Here is a 20,461-nt window from a genome sequence, read left to right on the forward strand (position 1 = left end):
TCTCGTTAAAAATGTTAAGCGCACCTGGATCCAGCGATCGCCCGTTCTGAGGTGCGCGTGCGCCTCCAGTCTATCGTGCACACCCGCCGACGCGAAGTGATACACCGTTCCTTATTCGTAATTTAAACTTCGTACTCCCATCGAAAACTCTGACACTTCACACACATCTTAAACATTGACGTTCGAAAACTTAGTGAAAAGTGACAAAAGTGTAATTTTTTTTTTATCGTGAATTTTATAACAATGTGTAATGTAAAGTTGATGTGACAAGTTGCGGTTAAAGTTCAGAACCGTTCTGGATGTACGTACTAGTTTATATATTGCGTGTATGAATTTACTTGTATTAGCTATACAAAGTGCCGTGTTAAGAAAAGAACAATTTTGAAGATATCATATTAAAATTTCACTGGTACGTATTTATTAATTATATATATTTTGATATAATAAAAATAATTGTTAAATTTTCGACATTAAAACTTATATTTTTAAAATCGATGTTAAATATTCGATATATATATATATTTTAAATATTTATTTTTTTTTAATATTATATATCTTTTAAATATTTTAACGAAATTTATATTACGGTTAGTTTAAATACACGTAGCAAACAAATTCAACCTTTCGACCTTAATTTGAATATTTATAGGAAAATGGATGGTTGAACAAACTCGTAATGAAAATTTTTAGAATTATATTTAAAATTTGACTTTGTCTGATAAAGATGTAAAAGATATTTATTGAACAAAATATTATTATTTTTATTTATTTAGTGGTTTTATAAAATAATAATTTTGTATTATATTCTTTAATTTCCAAAATATTATGTACTTTTTAATTTAAAATATATTGTCATTGCTTATATTTATAACTAATATACTCGTACAAACGCAGAAGATAAACCCTATAACGTTGAGCTTAAGTCAAGTAAAAATTAAAAATATTGTAATTAAATTTTCACGACAGCTTAAATTCTGACAATAAATAGTTAATTATAATTAAGCAATCTCTGGATTTTCATTTAAGCTTAAAAATAAAACAATACAACCTTATTAAATAAGTAATACTTTAGAATAAGATAATGTGCAGCTAGACTTAATTCAATAAATTTTACAATCAATTTTTAAACAATATTTCAAAAACAATTTGTTACTGGCAATTTATTAAAAAAAAAGAATCTAAAATAAAAAAAATGTAATGCTACATATTTTGCAACGTATATATGAACGATGTATTCTCATTAAAATATAACCGTTTTTAGTACTAGTTAGCTGAATAACATACCTCTTTTTGTAAATTTTTAATAATATACACGTACATACTATTTTGAATTAAGGTTATGTAATTCGTTTTCATTTGACATAATATAAATATATTTTAACATGCCAATCGAATACTCCGATCCGGATTTCACCGGTCATAATGTTTTGATCTCTCCCTTCCAATAACAAAACATTCAAATAATATAGTTTAGAGGTATATTAATATGATTAATTTCTTTACGATTTTTGTTTTTACTTAAAACCATAAAACAATTCCATTATTCAAGCTTTGTATTACATATTAAGCTAACAATGTTGTAATCTATTGTAATTCTTATTAGAATAACGCAGATCATATTATTTTGATAGCAATTAATACCGACGGCCTACCTCCAGAATAAGACAAAAGATATTTTCTGTAGGTACAATATGAACGGTCAAAAATTACACAATTTTTGTTCTTCCAAACGATAAACGACCATAGCTGTTATCGGTATTTTAATTCTTGGAAAAAACATTTTCTCGTTTTCGTTAATAAAAGTAGTTTTTTAATATCTAAATATTGATACCATAAATGCTCTATTGTAAGTCTAGATAGATAGAATGGTGAAACCGTTATTTGCATTTATATATATAAAAAGTTCAATATATAATCATTTTCCAGGATAGCTTTTCTGTCGAGTAATTTGTTAAACAAAAATAAATAATATCAATTTTGCTAGCTAGAATTTGAACCGGCGACCATCGGTTAAAATCCGTTTCATCCGCTGCTCTATCTCGCCTCTATACGTCAATTGTATTGTTATTAAAATAATCATCTAATTTTCATCTCGACGTAACAGCTTAAATAGGTTCAACATTTTGTGTTTAGAGAGCGTTTTTGCAGTTACATTTCAAACGATCTGGATCCAATTCTACTAACTAATTATCGCAATCGATAAATCGCTTTAATTTTATAGACTATTTGAATAAAAGTTAAAATTTAAGTTTGGTTTTGTCATAACAGTATATGTTAACATCATATCGGTTTGGTTCGTACGTTGGTTGGGACGTATCGTAATCGTAATAGATTAGTAGGATTCTGTCCTCCTCTATGCTGTTTTTCTCGCGTTAAATATTACTCTACCTCCGTGAATCGTTGCGTGATGCTATATACATATCTCATTGTAATATACTTTCTCAATAAATGGGCTTTTTTATAATAAAATATTTTTTTCGAAGCGAATTGATAATTCCTGAGACTAGCGCGTTCTAACAAACAAACTTTTCAGTTTTATATAATAATAAAAAAACGTCGCTGTCTAATCTATGTGGCTCGACTTATTTACATGTCTTAATCACGATTTAGGTGAATTTAAATAAAATACATTTGAATTTAGAACGATTAGAATGACTGAGGATTAGCTTGTCTATGTTAGCTTGTCTATGTTAATAGCGTTTTTTTTTTAAGTTTTTTGTTAAATTTCCTCATTCTAAGAAGTTTATATACTATTCCAAAACAAATTCGATACTCGAGACTTACGATGTTACCCTATTCAAATGCATGTATTCTTTAAATATTGTTATTATTTTAATGTCACATATTACCTTTTTATATTAAACGATTTAACTCTACATCAAGTTACGTTTGGTCTTACTTGCTCCACTGATATCTTACCTTAGTTATCTGCCAATTAATCTCTGTTAATAGTTGTTTGCCGTGACGAATATTTTGATATGATGCCTCCATTCAATCTTAAGCGACTGTGACGTCATCATTAGAGAGAACTATACAAAATTTATAATTAACGAGATTCTAGTTTCAATGTATAAGGGAAACCTTTACTATTGTAAAGCACTTACTTTTCGTCCGCGTCCTCGCCTGTGTGTTGAGGAAACCTTACAAGTATTATAATGGAGCTTAAACTTCATACCAAATTTCATCAAAATCAAATTTATTTATTTATTGGGATCTCCAATAGTTGTACATAACACACATTCAAATCACTTTTTTATATTAACTTAAAACTAACTATGCACAACCAATTACAGGAGAACACACCATTCACAAACACAATTACAAAATATACAAATTAAAAATAAAATAAAAACAGAAAATAAAAATATTTAAATAATGAACAAAAAACAAAAACAGAAACAAAAGGTAGTAACTAATTAAATTTTTAAAACAAATTAACAGTTTATACTAAAATTACCATATAGTGACTTACCCTATAGTAAATTTAGTGACTTAGCCGTGAAAGCTTAAACAGACACAATTATTTTCGCATTTATAGTATAGATTTAGACGTGAAACTATGAGTTATAGAAATCGTTTCAGATTTAATAATAGAACTCTACTTTATTTAAACTTATTCATCCAAGTACTGAAACTATTCTACAAGAGAAGAATGTATGAATATTATAAGTAACTTTAAAGTAACATCCTCTGAATTCGAAAAAGTATAGAAACGTTGGGATAATTGATTGACCTATAGAAATCATTACCATAGTAATCTAGGTCTAGGATTTTGTATACAAGTAATATTTTTTTATACTTTAACTATGTTCCTGCGTTTGGTCTCAGTCATCCTGATTAATATTATAAATACGAAAGTGTGTTTTTATGTTACGTTTTCACATCTTAACTACTTAATCGATCATTATGAAGTTTTGCATACACGTTGTCAGAGGTACAAAATAATACAGTACCTAACAGCTCTCCCTCCTCTCACACCCTGGCTAAGCCGCTGACGGATACTAGCTAACTATACAATAACTATGTTTTCTGTCTATGCCAGTGCAATTACAGACTTTCCTTTGAGTTGATTTCACTAGCTCCCAAATTTGCGAGCGTTTTTGCAGATATTCTTTTAATTTTTTGGTGGATGGACGGGCAAATGTACCGTCTGAGATTGCGGAGCGGTCACCCCATACACATTGACCCGTTAGACCCCGAGACTTAGATCTTTTAAGTTATATATAGTGTAACCCAATACTTCTGCTTTTTAAAAAGACTAGTTTTAGATAAGTAATGAGAGGTTACAATGCCTATATGTTTAACCTTCATCCATTTAGTGATTTTCATTCATTATGGTCATTGTGACCATATGGGAATTAAAGATAATTAAACGAAGAACTAAGAAGTTCAATAAGCATTTCGGTATTGAGAACGTATAAATAGAGCCGTATTTCACCTACTTTAAATATTTTTGAAAAGATTAAAAATTTAAATATTTGTGTTATTACAAGAAGTCAAAAAAGAAGATTTTAAATAATTATTCTGTAATTGTCTAATAATTTATGGTATGAGGCTCGAAGCTCTAGTAATCGAAAGCGGAATAATGAGTAGTATAACGTCAACTACTCCAATGATAACCATGGAATCTATTGTCTATACGAGTGGCGTTCAATGTTAAAGAATAAAGAAAAGGCAGTCCATTATAGCCTTAAAACAATACCCATATGTATAAGGTTGGGGGCGCATTGACAATGTAAGGGATAGTTAATATTCCCCATAGTTCATTGGAACTATATATTGATCTATCACGTGACCCCATTTTCCAGACGGTTTAAAAATGTCCAACAATTAATATTAATGAAACTATATCCAAATACATATGTATAATATACATATAAAAATGGGGCTGAAGTTCTTTGTAAATAATTAATATGACAAAGTGATATCGGAGAAGAATAAATGTTATTGTTAAGGATGAAACGCGTTGTTTTTAAGTTTTTGCATAAAACCCCCAGTTTCTGAATCACTTTGTATATTTATATTAAATAAAAGATAACATTGGTTAGCGGGTAATTTTCTTACGATTTAATATAAATCCAACCGTGGTTCTGTAACATGAAGAAATAACTACGTAAATTATTCTGTTACGTTTTTTTTAAATAAAATTTATATTTTTGTGTTATAACTAATTAAAAAAATACAATAACAATTTACATAAAATATAGATTTAAATTAATTTTTTTAATTTAAATTATAAAAAAAATTGTTAGCTGTTCACAATACAAATTACGAAATACGTCATGAATGTGACGAATCTAGAAGCCCACCCGGAAGCTGCTTGTTGGAGGCGCCCAAGCAGACTAACCATTTGCCCAGCAATGTGATATAAATACACTACTTTATAAATACATAAATATAAATACACACTTTACTGGTGGTAGAGCTTTGTGTACTGGTGGTGGTTGTGCAAGCTTGTCTGGGTATGTACCACCCACTCATCAGATATTCCATCGCAAAACAGCAGTACTTGGTATTGTTGTGTTCCGGTTTGAAGGGTTAGTGAGCCAGTGCCTTGTACAGGCACAAGGGATATAACATCTTAGTTCCCAAGGTTGGTGGCGCATTGGTGATGTAAGCGATGGTTAACATTTCAGACAATGCCAATGGCTATGGGCGTTGGTGACCACTTACCATCAGGTGGTTCATATGCTCGTCCGCCTTCCTATTCCTATAAAAAATACTACGTACATAAGACTACTCCGTAACCGTAACAGCCTGTGAATGTCCCACTGCTGGGCTAAAGGCCTCCTCTCCTCTTTTTGAGGAGAAGGTTTGGAGCTTATTCCACCACGCTGCTCCAATGCGGGTTGGTAGAATTCACATGTGGCAGAATTTCAGTGAAATTAGACACATGCAGGTTTCCTCATGATGTTTTCCTTCACCGTAAAGCACGAGATGAATTATAATCACAAATTAAGCACATGAAAATTCAGTGGTGCTTGCCCGGGTTTGAACCCACGATCATCGGTTAAGATTCACGCGTTCTTACCACTGGGCCATCTCGGCTTTAAGTTAAGACTACTCATAAAACTCAAATTACAGATATAGTTATGTATTCACAAAATGTTCTAAAATTGTCTTACCAAGAGTCATTGATTATAATATGATTTATTTTAAACGTAATTGAATGAAATTGATTGGGCTCGTGAAAATTTGGTTATGCCTTCAACCACCAAACAGTATTGGTGTAGCATGATATGTATATGTAGCATTCTGTCCGACATGAGTACAGGTGGTAGGGCTTTGTGCAAGCCCGTCTGGGTAGGTACCACCCACTCATCAGATATTCTACCGCAAAACAGCAATACTTGATATTGTTGTGTTCCGGTTTGAAGGGTGAGTGAGTGTAATTACAGGCACAAGGGACATAAAATCTTAGTTCCCAAGGTTGGTGGCGCATTGGCTATAAGCGATGGTTGACATTTCTTACAATGCCAATGTCTAAGGGCGTTTGGTGACCACTTACCATCAGGTGGCCCATCCTTCCTATTCTATAAAAAAAAAAAATGATGGAAAAAGCTCCAAACCTTCTCCTTATCAATCTTATCCTAACATATTCAACCAGCAAACAGCAATACTTAGTATTATTGTGTTCCGGTTTGAAGGGTGAGTGAGTCAGTGTAACTACAAGCACAAGGGATCGCATCTTAGTTCACAAGGTTGGTGGCGCATTGGCGATGTAAGCGATGGTTAGTTGGTATGGTTAACAATTTTTACAATGCCAATGTCTATGATCTATGTAACTTGACAGTATATATTTATATTTTATTTAGGTACATACATTATCCAAAAAATATGTTCTAAAAATATTCAAATAAATAAAAAATAATAATAACAAAGAATTTTATATATTTATATCTTTTAAAACGAGATAATTAGCATATTAAATATAAAATTAATAACAACTCAATGTACGGAAAAACTCAAAAATAAACTGATACTTCGAACTTGGACTTCAACGATAAATAAAATAAAAAACCAAGGCAGCTATGTAAAACTTGTAGCATTTCCTCCTACCTACGAAAATTGGCCGATCGCCATGGGATGAGCCCGAATACGCCACGTCTACATTTTGGTCCATAAAGATGTAAACATCAGATCGTCTCGCTCTAACGCAGCAGCATGTTCGATGAAAGAAAGAGATAGGACCATAAGATGCAGTTTCACAGCTAATGAAACGTAACCACTGTCCGGTTGCGCCTACGCATCTCGTGCCAAAATTGTCTTACAACAAAATTATTCTTTAAGTATTTTTTTAAATAATAAAGAAGTAATACTCTATCTTGATAATTCTATTTTTATACGTATTTATTTTGTCTTTAATTTTGTAAACAAAATAAACGAAACTCTAACTATCTCGTAACTTAAAATTTTTCTTCTTAAGATAAATTTGTTTGAAATTCACACTTATCGCTTAAGACTTAGGACTTAAAATTTATTTATTTCATATTGTCGTACTTAAGTTGTACTAGACAGGTAATAGCACAAAATGATCAGTGCTTAATAACCTGCACCAATAGAGTCATACTCTTTTAGGTATAGCAATATTTATGAAGTGGAAAAGAGACGGCTATATTTCGATTGTATCCCCAAGAAGCTTGATGCATACATTTGTTGACTCAACAGGTTTTGTCAGAGGTTGTCAACTGTTGCTGGTGGAACTTTCGTCATGAATATTATTTCTTCAATAAAATAGATTTTCCATCGTGCCAACGTTACTTTTCCACTTATTATTAATAATAGAATTAAAAAAAAAACTTAAATACAAAAAACTATGTTCAATAAATATCATTTTTGTAAAATATAAAAATTAAATAAGAAGTTTTTTTTTTTGCAAATGATAAAATTAAATGTTCACATCCGATCGTACACATGACTGACTCTCGTTAAAAATGTTAAGCGCACCTGGATCCAGCGATCGCCCGTTCTGAGGTGCGCGTGCGCCTCCAGTCTATCGTGCACACCCGCCGACGCGAAGTGATACACCGTTCCTTATTCGTAATTTAAACTTCGTACTCCCATCGAAAACTCTGACACTTCACACACAGCTTAAACATTGACGTTCGAAAACTTAGTGAAAAGTGACAAAAGTGTAATTTTTTTTTTATCGTGAATTTTATAACAATGTGTAATGTAAAGTTGATGTGACAAGTTGCGGTTAAAGTTCAGAACCGTTCTGGATGTACGTACTAGTTTATATATTGCGTGTATGAATTTACTTGTATTAGCTATACAAAGTGCCGTGTTAAGAAAAGAACAATTTTGAAGATATCATATTAAAATTTCACTGGTACGTATTTATTAATTATATATATTTTGATATAATAAAAATAATTGTTAAATTTTCGACATTAAAACTTATATTTTTAAAATCGATGTTAAATATTCGATATATATATATATTTTAAATATTTATTTTTTTTTAAATATTATATATCTTTTAAATATTTTAACGAAATTTATATTACGGTTAGTTTAAATACACGTAGCAAACAAATTCAACCTTTCGACCTTAATTTGAATATTTATAGGAAAATGGATGGTTGAACAAACTCGTAATGAAAATTTTTAGAATTATATTTAAAATTTGACTTTGTCTGATAAAGATGTAAAAGATATTTATTGAACAAAATATTATTATTTTTATTTATTTAGTGGTTTTATAAAATAATAATTTTGTATTATATTCTTTAATTTCCAAAATATTATGTACTTTTTAATTTAAAATATATTGTCATTGCTTATATTTATAACTAATATACTCGTACAAGCGCAGAAGATAAACCCTATAACGTTGAGCTTAAGTCAAGTAAAAATTAAAAATATTGTAATTAAATTTTCACGACAGCTTAAATTCTGACAATAAATAGTTAATTATAATTAAGCAATCTCTGGATTTTCATTTAAGCTTAAAAATAAAACAATACAACCTTATTAAATAAGTAATACTTTAGAATAAGATAATGTGCAGCTAGACTTAATTCAATAAATTTTACAATCAATTTTTAAACAATATTTCAAAAACAATTTGTTACTGTCAATTTATTAAAAAAAAAGAATCTAAAATAAAAAAAATGTAATGCTACATATTTTGCAACGTATATATGAACGATGTATTCTCATTAAAATATAACCGTTTTTAGTACTAGTTAGCTGAATAACATACCTCTTTTTGTAAATTTTTAATAATATACACGTACATACTATTTTGAATTAAGGTTATGTAATTCGTTTTCATTTGACATAATATAAATATATTTTAACATGCCAATCGAATACTCCGATCCGGATTTCACCGGTCATAATGTTTTGATCTCTCCCTTCCAATAACAAAACTTTCAAATAATATAGTTTAGAGGTATATTAATATGATTAATTTCTTTACGATTTTTGTTTTTACTTAAAACCATAAAACAATTCCATTATTCAAGCTTTGTATTACATATTAAGCTAACAATGTTGTAATCTATTGTAATTCTTATTAGAATAACGCAGATCATATTATTTTGATAGCAATTAATACCGACGGCCTACCTCCAGAATAAGACAAAAGATATTTTCTGTAGGTACAATATGAACGGTCAAAAATTACACAATTTTTGTTCTTCCAAACGATAAACGACCATAGCTGTTATCGGTATTTTAATTCTTGGAAAAAACATTTTCTCGTTTTCGTTAATAAAAGTAGTTTTTTAATATCTAAATATTGATACCATAAATGCTCTATTGTAAGTCTAGATAGATAGAATGGTGAAACCGTTATTTGCATTTATATATATAAAAAGTTCAATATATAATCATTTTCCAGGATAGCTTTTCTGTCGAGTAATTTGTTAAACAAAAATAAATAATATCAATTTTGCTAGCTAGAATTTGAACCGGCGACCATCGGTTAAAATCCGTTTCACCCGCTGCTCTATCTCGCCTCTATACGTCAATTGTATTGTTATTAAAATAATCATCTAATTTTCATCTCGAAGACGTAACAGCTTAAATAGGTTCAACATTTTGTGTTTAGAGAGCGTTTTTGCAGTTACATTTCAAACAATCTGGATCCAATTCTACTAACGAATTATCGCAATCGATAAATCGCTTTAATTTTATAGACTATTTGAATAAAAGTTAAAATTTAAGTTTGGTTTTGTCATAACAGTATATGTTAACATCATATCGGTTTGGTTCGTACGTTGGTTGGGACGTATCGTAATCGTAATAGATTAGTAGGATTCTGTCCTCCTCTATGCTGTTTTTCTCGCGTTAAATATTACTCTACCTCCGTGAATCGTTGCGTGATGCTATATACATATCTCATTGTAATATACTTTCTCAATAAATGGGCTTTTTTATAATAAAATATTTTTTTCGAAGCGGATTGATAATTCCTGAGACTAGCGCGTTCTAACAAACAAACTTTTCAGTTTTATATAATAATAAAAAAAACGTCGCTGTCTAATCTATGTGGCTCGACTTATTTCCATGTCTTAATCACGATTTAGGTGAATTTAAATAAAATACATTTGAATTTAGAACGATTAGAATGACTGAGGATTAGCTTGTCTATGTTAGCTTGTCTATGTTAATAGCGTTTTTTTTTTTAAGTTTTTTGTTAAATTTCCTCATTCTAAGAAGTTTATATACTATTCCAAAACAAATTCGATACTCGAGACTTACGATGTTACCCTATTCAAATGCATGTATTCTTTAAATATTGTTATTATTTTAATGTCACATATTACCTTTTTATATTAAACGATTTAACTCTACATCAAGTTACGTTTGGTCTTACTTGCTCCACTGATATCTTACCTTAGTTATCTGCCAATTAATCTCTGTTAATAGTTGTTTGCCGTGACGAATATTTTGATATGATGCCTCCATTCAATCTTAAGCGACTGTGACGTCATCATTAGAGAGAACTATACAAAATTTATAATTACCGAGATTCTAGTTTCAATGTATAAGGGAAACCTTTACTATTGTAAAGCACTTACTTTTCGTCCGCGTCCTCGCCTGTGTGTTGAGGAAACCTTACAAGTATTATAATGGAGCTTAAACTTCATACCAAATTTCATCAAAATCAAATTTATTTATTTATTGGGATCTCCAATAGTTGTACATAACACATATTCAAATCACTTTTTTATATTAACTTAAAACTAACTATGCACAACCAATTACAGGAGAACACACCATTCACAAACACAATTACAAAATATACAAATTAAAAATAAAATAAAAACAGAAAATAAAAATATTTAAATAATGAACAAAAAACAAAAACAGAAACAAAAGGTAGTAACTAATTAAATTTTTAAAACAAATTAACAGTTTATACTAAAATTACCATATAGTGACTTACCCTATAGTAAATTTAGTGACTTAGCCGTGAAAGCTTAAACAGACACAATTATATAGATTTAGACGTGAAACTATGAGTTATAGAAATCGTTTCAGATTTAATAATAGAACTCTACTTTATTTAAACTTATTCATCCAAGTACTGAAACTATTCTACAAGAGAAGAATGTATGAATATTATAAGTAACTTTAAAGTAACATCCTCTGAATTCGAAAAAGTATAGAAACGTTGGGATAATTGATTGACCTATAGAAATCATTACCATAGTAATCTAGGTCTAGGATTTTGTATACAAGTAATATTTTTTTATACTTTAACTATGTTCCTGCGTTTGGTCTCAGTCATCCTGATTAATATTATAAATACGAAAGTGTGTTTTTATGTTACGTTTTCACATCTTAACTACTTAATCGATCATTATGAAGTTTTGCATACACGTTGTCAGAGGTACAAAATAATACAGTACCTAACAGCTCTCCCTCCTCTCACACCCTGGCTAAGCCGCTGACGGATACTAGCTAACTATACAATAACTATGTTTTCTGTCTATGCCAGTGCAATTACAGACTTTCCTTTGAGTTGATTTCACTAGCTCCCAAATTTGCGAGCGTTTTTGCAGATATTCTTTTAATTTTTTGGTGGATGGACGGGCAAATGTACCGTCTGAGATTGCGGAGCGGTCACCCCATACACATTGACCCGTTAGACCCCGAGACTTAGATCTTTTAAGTTATATATAGTGTAACCCAATACTTCTGCTTTTTAAAAAGACTAGTTTTAGATAAGTAATGAGAGGTTACAATGCCTATATGTTTAACCTTCATCCATTTAGTGATTTTCATTCATTATGGAAATTGTGACCATATGGGAATTAAAGATAATTAAACGAAGAACTAAGAAGTTCAATAAGCATTTCGGTATTGAGAACGTATAAATAGAGCCGTATTTCACCTACATTAAATATTTTTTAAAAGATTAAAAATTTAAATATTTGTGTTATTACAAGAAGTCAAAAAACAAGATTTTAAATAATTATTATGTAATTGTCTAATAATTTATGGTATGAGGCTCGAAGCTCTAGTAATCGAAAGCGGAATAATGAGTAGTATAACGTCAACTACTCCAATGATAACCATGGAATCTATTGTCTATACGAGTGGCGTTCAATGTTAAAGAATAAAGAAAAGGCAGTCCATTATAGCCTTAAAACAATACCCATATGTATAAGGTTGGGGGCGCATTGACAATGTAAGGGATAGTTAATATTCCCCATAGTTCATTGGAACTATATATTGATCTATCACGTGACCCCATTTTCCAGACGGTTTAAAAATGTCCAACAATTAATATTAATTAAACTATATCCAAATACATATGTATAATATACATATAAAAATGGGGCTGAAGTTCTTTGTAAATAATTAATATGACAAAGTGATATCGGAGAAGAATAAATGTTATTGTTAAGGATGAAACGCGTTGTTTTTAAGTTTTTGCATAAAACCCCCAGTTTCTGAATCACTTTGTATATTTATATTAAATAAAAGATAACATTGGTTAGCGGGTAATTTTCTTACGATTTAATATAAATCCAACCGTGGTTCTGTAACATGAAGAAATAACTACGTAAATTATTCTGTTACGTTTTTTTTAAATAAAATTTATATTTTTGTATTATAACTAATTAAAAAAATACAATAACAATTTACATAAAATATAGATTTAAATTAATTTTTTTAATTTAAATTATAAAAAAAATTGTTAGCTGTTCACAATACAAATTACGAAATACGTCATGAATGTGACGAATCTAGAAGCCCACCCGGAAGCTGCTTGTTGGAGGCGCCCAAACAGACTAACCATTTGCCCAGCAATGTGATATAAATACACTACTTTATAAATACACACTTTACTGGTGGTAGAGCTTTGTGTACTGGTGGTAGATATTTGTGCAAGCTTGTCTGGGTAGGTACCACCCACTCATCAGATATTCCATCGCAAAACAGCAGTACTTGGTATTGTTGTGTTCCGGTTTGAAGGGTTAGTGAGCCAGTGCCTTGTACAGGCACAAGGGACATAACATCTTAGTTCCCAAGGTTGGTGGCGCATTGGTGATGTAAGCGATGGTTAACATTTCAGACAATGCCAATGGCTATGGGCGTTGGTGACCACTTACCATCAGGTGGTTCATATGCTCGTCCGCCTTCCTATTCCTATAAAAAATACTACGTACATAAGACTACTCATAAAACTCAAATTACAGATATAGTTATGTATTCACAAAATGTTCTAAAATTGTCTTACCAAGAGTCATTGATTATAATATGATTTATTTTAAACGTAATTGAATGAAATTGATTGGGCTCGTGAAAATTTGGTTATGCCTTCAACCACCAAACAGTATTGGTGTAGCATGATATGTATATGTAGCATTCTGTCCGACATGAGTACAGGTGGTAGGGCTTTGTGCAAGCCCGTCTGGGTAGGTACCACCCACTCATCAGATATTCTACCGCAAAACAGCAATACTTGATATTGTTGTGTTCCGGTTTGAAGGGTGAGTGAGCCAGTGTAATTACAGGCACAAGGGACATAAAATCTTAGTTCCCAAGGTTGGTGGCGCATTGGCTATAAGCGATGGTTGACATTTCTTACAATGCCAATGTCTAAGGGCGTTTGGTGACCACTTACCATCAGGTGGCCCATATGCTCGTCCACCTTCCTATTCTATAAAAAAAAAAAATGATGGAAAAAGCTCCAAACCTTCTCCTTATCAATCTTATCCTAACATATTCAACCAGCAAACAGCAATACTTAGTATTATTGTGTTCCGGTTTGAAGGGTGAGTGAGTCAGTGTAACTACAAGCACAAGGGATCGCATCTTGGTTTCCAAGGTTGGTGGGACATTTACGGTTTAAGGAATGGTTAATATTTCTTACAGCGCCAATCTATGGGCGATGGTACCATCAGGTGGCCCATCTGAACGTTCGCCTTCGTATTTTATACCTACAAGAAAAAAATATTATTGTATGTTAATATAAGCTTATTAAATAACTTTATGCATATTTTATCAAGAAAATTATAACAAAATCAATTTAAATTTAATTAAAATATATATTATAATAACATTAGCGCTATGTATGTATTTGAATATTTCAATTTTAAATAATGTATTTTTTATTTCATGGAAAATTACAATGTTTGGAATTGTTAGGTATTAACGCATATGTATTAAAAATATTTAATTATATATTTCTAAGTTATAAAATGAATTCAAATGTTTATCTACGGTCTTGGTAAGCATTAAAAGGCACAAAATCGAATAATATCATATTATTACATTCTGATCTCTATTATGTATAAAATGATTAAACTAAGATTATAATTTCTAATAGTTTAAACATCCTCCCTTTTGACATTATGACACGTAGGTATGTCATCCAGATAATCGGTGTTGCCATTTACGGGGATAATAGTTGAAGTGTTCTTGAATTCAGCAGTCTCGTTTAGTACCTAATTTGTTCTCATTTTTATTTATAAACATTTAATTAAGTCTTCTAATTGATAATAGTGTTTTTTCGTAATTTAGAATAACAATAATGCCTTATTATATTATTGTCGAAAGATAACTGTATAATACACGACCAAATCATCATTGCCTTGAGTAATGACAATGGATGATTAATTTTCGGCTCAGAGAATCGGAATTGCGATTGAAAGAGGAAATGTTGCTAGCATTCTTGCTACTATTCATGACATGATTTGTACAACCATACAATTTTGATTCGTATGTACTTAGACTTTATGTTAATTATATGTAATTTTATTTTATATATTACATTTAGTAAGTAAAAGTCATGTGAAAGAGTTATTCAACACGACACGATCACTTCCTATATCACGATCGTGTTTTTTATTAGCTCTGTGCGATAATCATAACATTTCTCGTGTTTTAATTGAACGTACGTTCCGAAGCTATACACGTTCAAAGTTATATTAATATGATTATGTTATAAATACATTCAATACAAGAACATCCTAACTTATTACTTTCATTTTTAATAAAAACGGTTCTAATGAAATGGTTCTTTAAGAAAAAGAAACCGTGAGCAAAAAATAATTAGTCTATCGAAAAAGTATCTCACACTATCAATATAAGGTTAGATACTTATTTTCGTTGATACTTTAACATCGATAAAACGGTGTATTATATATTGCTACTTGAATATTTTCTTTTGTAAAGTTACTTCTGCTTTCAGCGACATATCATTAATCTAGCTAAGTGTTTAAAAAAATAAGGTGTTTATATAAAATATTACATAATATTATAGTATTATCTGTTTTAGAAATAAAGAAAATTATTAATTTTATATTATTGCTATGTATAAGTATTAAATTGTGTTCTATTTTTTAGAAAATGAAATGTCAGTTTTAATGTGCTAGTTGTTCTTTATTAGAAAATATATACAACAGATAAGTTAATTGGCATTCTGTCCGACTACCGGTGTTCTGTCGGATCGACTAGATTTTTATCGATGGAAGCTGTCTAGTGCTGTGACAGAGATTGTCGATAACCACGAGATAGTATCGATGTTATATTATGGAAACCGAAAGTGAAATATAAGAGTTCGAAGTGATGTAGCGGTTAACATCATTTTTAAATGTCAACAAATTAGATAAAAGTAAAGATATTGCATTGTTTAAGATTTAATACATTTTTAAAGTTAGATTGACCATAACTAGTCATAATTCATTAAATTAAATGATGATGAATTGAATAATGTCTGTGTGTGTAGAGTGACTTTACTTGTATGAATAAAAAACACATTTTAGTAAGAGTTAATTTTATTCTCATGGAATTAAATCAATGTGATCATTTTGTTATTATTAAGAGAATGAAAACGCAATAGAGAACAATTATTGAATTAATTAATAATTATAATAACTTGCATATTTAAAAAAAATATATTTTTTGTGGAACAACTGTGATCAATGTGTGTGATGTGTGTGTATCAAAACCACCATCGTCAATAAACCTCAAAAAATAAACCGTCTATTGAATGAGTGTTCCTCGCGCTAAAATCACATTGAAAATGTAAATCTGTTATTATTACACAGATAAAAAAAAAGATTCTATTATATAAGTAATTAAGTATGATGAAAAGTTCTATAATATCTAATAATACATTGTAAGGCTTAGGTTTCATTATCATTAGTTTTCCATTGTTTTATTTATCTATCAATTCACTATTTATGTGTTAATTATGACAGAGGTGTCCGGCATAGAGCATACTCAAACGTACCCTTTTAATCAAAGATATTAAGTTGAAACTATAGACAATCTAGAACTTTTTAATATATAGTAGGTTGTATGGTAGGTTACTATTTAGCATTAAGCAAATGTATATTAAAAGGTTTATAAGCCATTTCCATCACGCAGCTTCACTGCAGGTTGGTCATGCATGGCAGAATATTACCCACATATGCAATTTTCAAGTTGTTTTTCTTCATCATAATAATAATGTGAAATTAATCAATAATTTTATAATAGAGTCACGTGCTCTAACCATTATACATTACATCTTGGGGGTAAAGCTTCGTACAATTCCATCTGGTTATAACCCACTTATCACATATTCTACCACCAAAAGCAATACATGTGTTGTGTTCTGGTTTGAAGTGTGAGTAAGACAGTTTAACTACAGGCACAAGGAGCATAACATCCCAGTCCCAATAAAGTCCCAATTCCCAAGGTTGGTGGCGTATATGTGTGATGGTGACCATTTACTATCATATGCCAGTCTACCATCCTATTTATAATGAAAGACCTTAGAAGCTATTCTATATTTTATATTTACATCTAAGCACGTGCACAAGAGAAAAAAAATGTAAGAAATATTTTCAGTAAGAAATTATTTTTTGTATTTTGATAAAAAAAATGACATTGACTAAAATAAAAAAACTTATATAATAAAAATTGCGACAGAGAATATAAACAGCTTAGATACTATGGGAAGTAAGTGATGACTGACAAATTGACAATTAACTAATTATAAGCTGTCAATGACCAGAGTCGATCACTTTTCGTTACTTTGTATTTGGTTTTTGGTTTAATTTAGTGCAAAAGGCAAAGATGTAATAATATAAGGCCGACACGGAATAAAAACTAATAATTAAATCTTACACCTTTTTATGATCTGGCTACACGATTATTTGGACTGGTCAACAATAAAAAATAATTTGTGTACGAAAATAATTCGTATTTTAATCAAGCAATTTTTTTTATTAATGTTTAGGTATTAGATTAAAATTTAAAAACTATATTGTTAGGACTTTTCGCTAGCGATAGTCATAAAAATAATGCTTATGTTTTATATTTCCAATATAATAAATTACCTATGTAGGTAAGCGTCATAATCGTTTACTCGATAAATGATGATTTTGCATATAGGTAAGTAAAAATGTTTACAAATAAATACTTTATGTGTCAGCGAATAAGGTCGAAAATCTATTGGTCTATGTTGTATATGTCAAGATGTAGTTAGGTGTTTAATGTCACATAAGTGGACACACGTTTTGATGACGTCACTCGATCGTAAATCGGCATTTATTATGAGAGCAGAAATAATGAATTATTTGGAGGTTTTCCGTGTGTGTTAAATTTATAAGATGTAAAACAACTTAATACTACTTTTATTTATCAAATAAACAATAAGAATTAAATAAAAAAGTACAACCAACGAACTCTGCTTTTTAATAAAATACTAACGAAAATTAAAACTTATTCTTACTTTTTGAATAAAGAACGTTATTTTTACAAATGAAATTAGTGGTGCCTCTTGTAACGTGAAGGCGCGGCGACGCGTCGCAGTGCCGCCAACATTGACAGCTGTCAATCAGATTCAATATGGCCGTTCGGCCGGTTCCCGTACAAACAGGCCGTGCTATCTCAGATCTGATGCCGGTTCAATACCAGATGTATTAGATTATTGAAGAAGCTGTATTTTGTAACACGAGTATTTTGGGGATTAAGGCTTAGCGGCAGTTAATGTACTTAGAACATAATTCATTTTTAGAACGCCTTCAATATCTCTAGCCTCATATCTAGTCTCTGGTCAAGACATATCTTGTCATAATTTAGTCTTTGATCGAATTTAATTTTTGCATATTATATAACAAAGGATCTTATAAAACATTAAATCTTTCTAGAAGGTTCAAAGAATATATATTCAACATTGCAAAGGAGTTAATGTTTTAGACAACATGTTTATGATTTTTTTAATTATAAGTTATATTGTCATTTGTTATGTACAAATTTCTTGATTTTGATTTAAATCAGGGAAATAAACCAAAAAAAAAATACTTTAAGCGAAGTTAAAATTTATATATTATAACATATAAATATTTACATAATTAGCAGCCGTAATAATTATTTTCGTTTATTGCCCTTGACTCCATGTATATGACCCGACATTTTATTTTGTCAAACTTATTTACTTTGAATATTTATTACAGCTGTATTTTTTATTGCAGGTATGAGACAAGGACAAAAAGAACTCTAGTGATGTGACGTACATAATGTGGTGTCGCGTCACTCAGACGCAGCGGACTGTTGAACTAGTGATGTGCAATTGACAAAAATATCGATAGTCGATAAAATCGTGAATAAATAACGAATGAATACACTCATGCTGACGACAGGTACAATAGAAGATCAGCCCATGGACGGCAATATGCCTTTTTCTTCTTACAAGTGAGTATATATATATTGTATTATTTAACGTAGCTTATTTATTAGAGACGGTTTTGTAATATTTTCATAATTATAATCCTGATAAACTACTGTATCTATATAACTTAATATACATAGACATATACAAATATGTATAAATTAACAAGCAATACATACCATCAGACATCCAAATCTTGACATGGACCTAATTAAGACAACCTAAATTATAATGACCGTCGTCCACAAAAAAACGCTAGCTGCTTTCACATATCATATTATTAATTGATCAAATGCTTTGTTTTTCAACAAACTCCATGTAAAGACATCATATCCATAACCGACATGCAGTACCGTACGGTCGAATGAAGACATTACGAAAAAGCGCAGGCAAGAACTTTTGTTCAATCGATGCAGAATTCGAATGATTACTTATACTTGGAAATTGTGACCGGATTCGATCCGTCATTAACAGCATTATGCGAATTAATTAATCGACTTTTTATGTAACATCTATAATTCGGATAGTGAAAATTGTTTCGAGTTAGATAATCGATTCTAATCGATTTGTTTATTTTTAAACGCGGCTGCAGAGACCAAGTGTTACTAGAACTATGTTTTATATATATGAGTAGTATCTTGCACAGACCAACCTAGGTTGGTTATCAATCAATTATTCCACCGTCAAACTTAACTTTTAATATAAAAATGGTAAAGTTATTTTAAAATTAGCTTAAGTTACTTATTACTGAGTGATTTTCTTGAGGCTAGTCATTTCCATTTTGCGATTCCTGATACACGAAAATATGAGTTTTTAGTCTTAAATTGTCAAGTATTAATAATTCTTTTGGTATTTTATTAATTGTTTGAAATTCTGTCTTACATCCGGCATGTGTTTTTTGCTGCAATAAAGTAATTTGCGAAATATTTGAAGTCTGCAAAACATTGTACGTACAATAAGTTAATTACTCGATGAAATATTTTTGAAAGGTTTTATTCAAGTCAATAATTTGTACAGTTATGATATTTATTGCTAAATTAATATTCGTCAGAGATTGACAAACTGATTGTTAAACGCTTAAAGTTCTAAAAATAGTTTATCTTTGTTAATATCTGATCATACTTTTCTTGGAGGATTACAATACTTTATTCTATTTTTGTAAGATTTTTTTGTATATAAAGATTTTTAAAAGCTTGTCATTAAATATTCTATAACAAGTTATCGTATTATAATAATAGTTCCTCTTAATATAGTAACATCAAAAAGCAATAATTGTGCCTTTGAGATTTAAATCGTTCGTGGGGTTTTATTTGCGGTTTGACAGTAAAT

General features: G+C 30.1%; 1 protein-coding gene across 2 annotated transcripts in view; it reads left to right on the forward strand.

Moving 5' to 3' along the window:
- Positions 1-93: 93 nt before the first annotated feature.
- The window catches only part of LOC126777188 (putative transcription factor SOX-15), a 118,173-nt gene continuing 97,805 nt past the window's right edge, over positions 94-20,461 (forward strand). Inside the window, exons 1-2 of one of the 2 annotated variants that reach the window (XM_050500156.1) lie at positions 94-409; positions 18,936-19,155. In XM_050500156.1, the coding sequence (XP_050356113.1) occupies positions 19,079-19,155 (77 nt within the window). In that variant the 5' untranslated portion in view covers positions 94-409; positions 18,936-19,078. Of the gene's footprint in view, positions 410-8,009; positions 8,333-18,935; positions 19,156-20,461 lie in introns of those variants that run through there. The other variant, XM_050500155.1, reaches the window with a different exon arrangement.

Source organism: Nymphalis io, chromosome 22 (assembly GCF_905147045.1).
Source record: "Nymphalis io chromosome 22, ilAglIoxx1.1, whole genome shotgun sequence".
Taxonomy (NCBI): domain Eukaryota; kingdom Metazoa; phylum Arthropoda; class Insecta; order Lepidoptera; family Nymphalidae; genus Nymphalis; species Nymphalis io.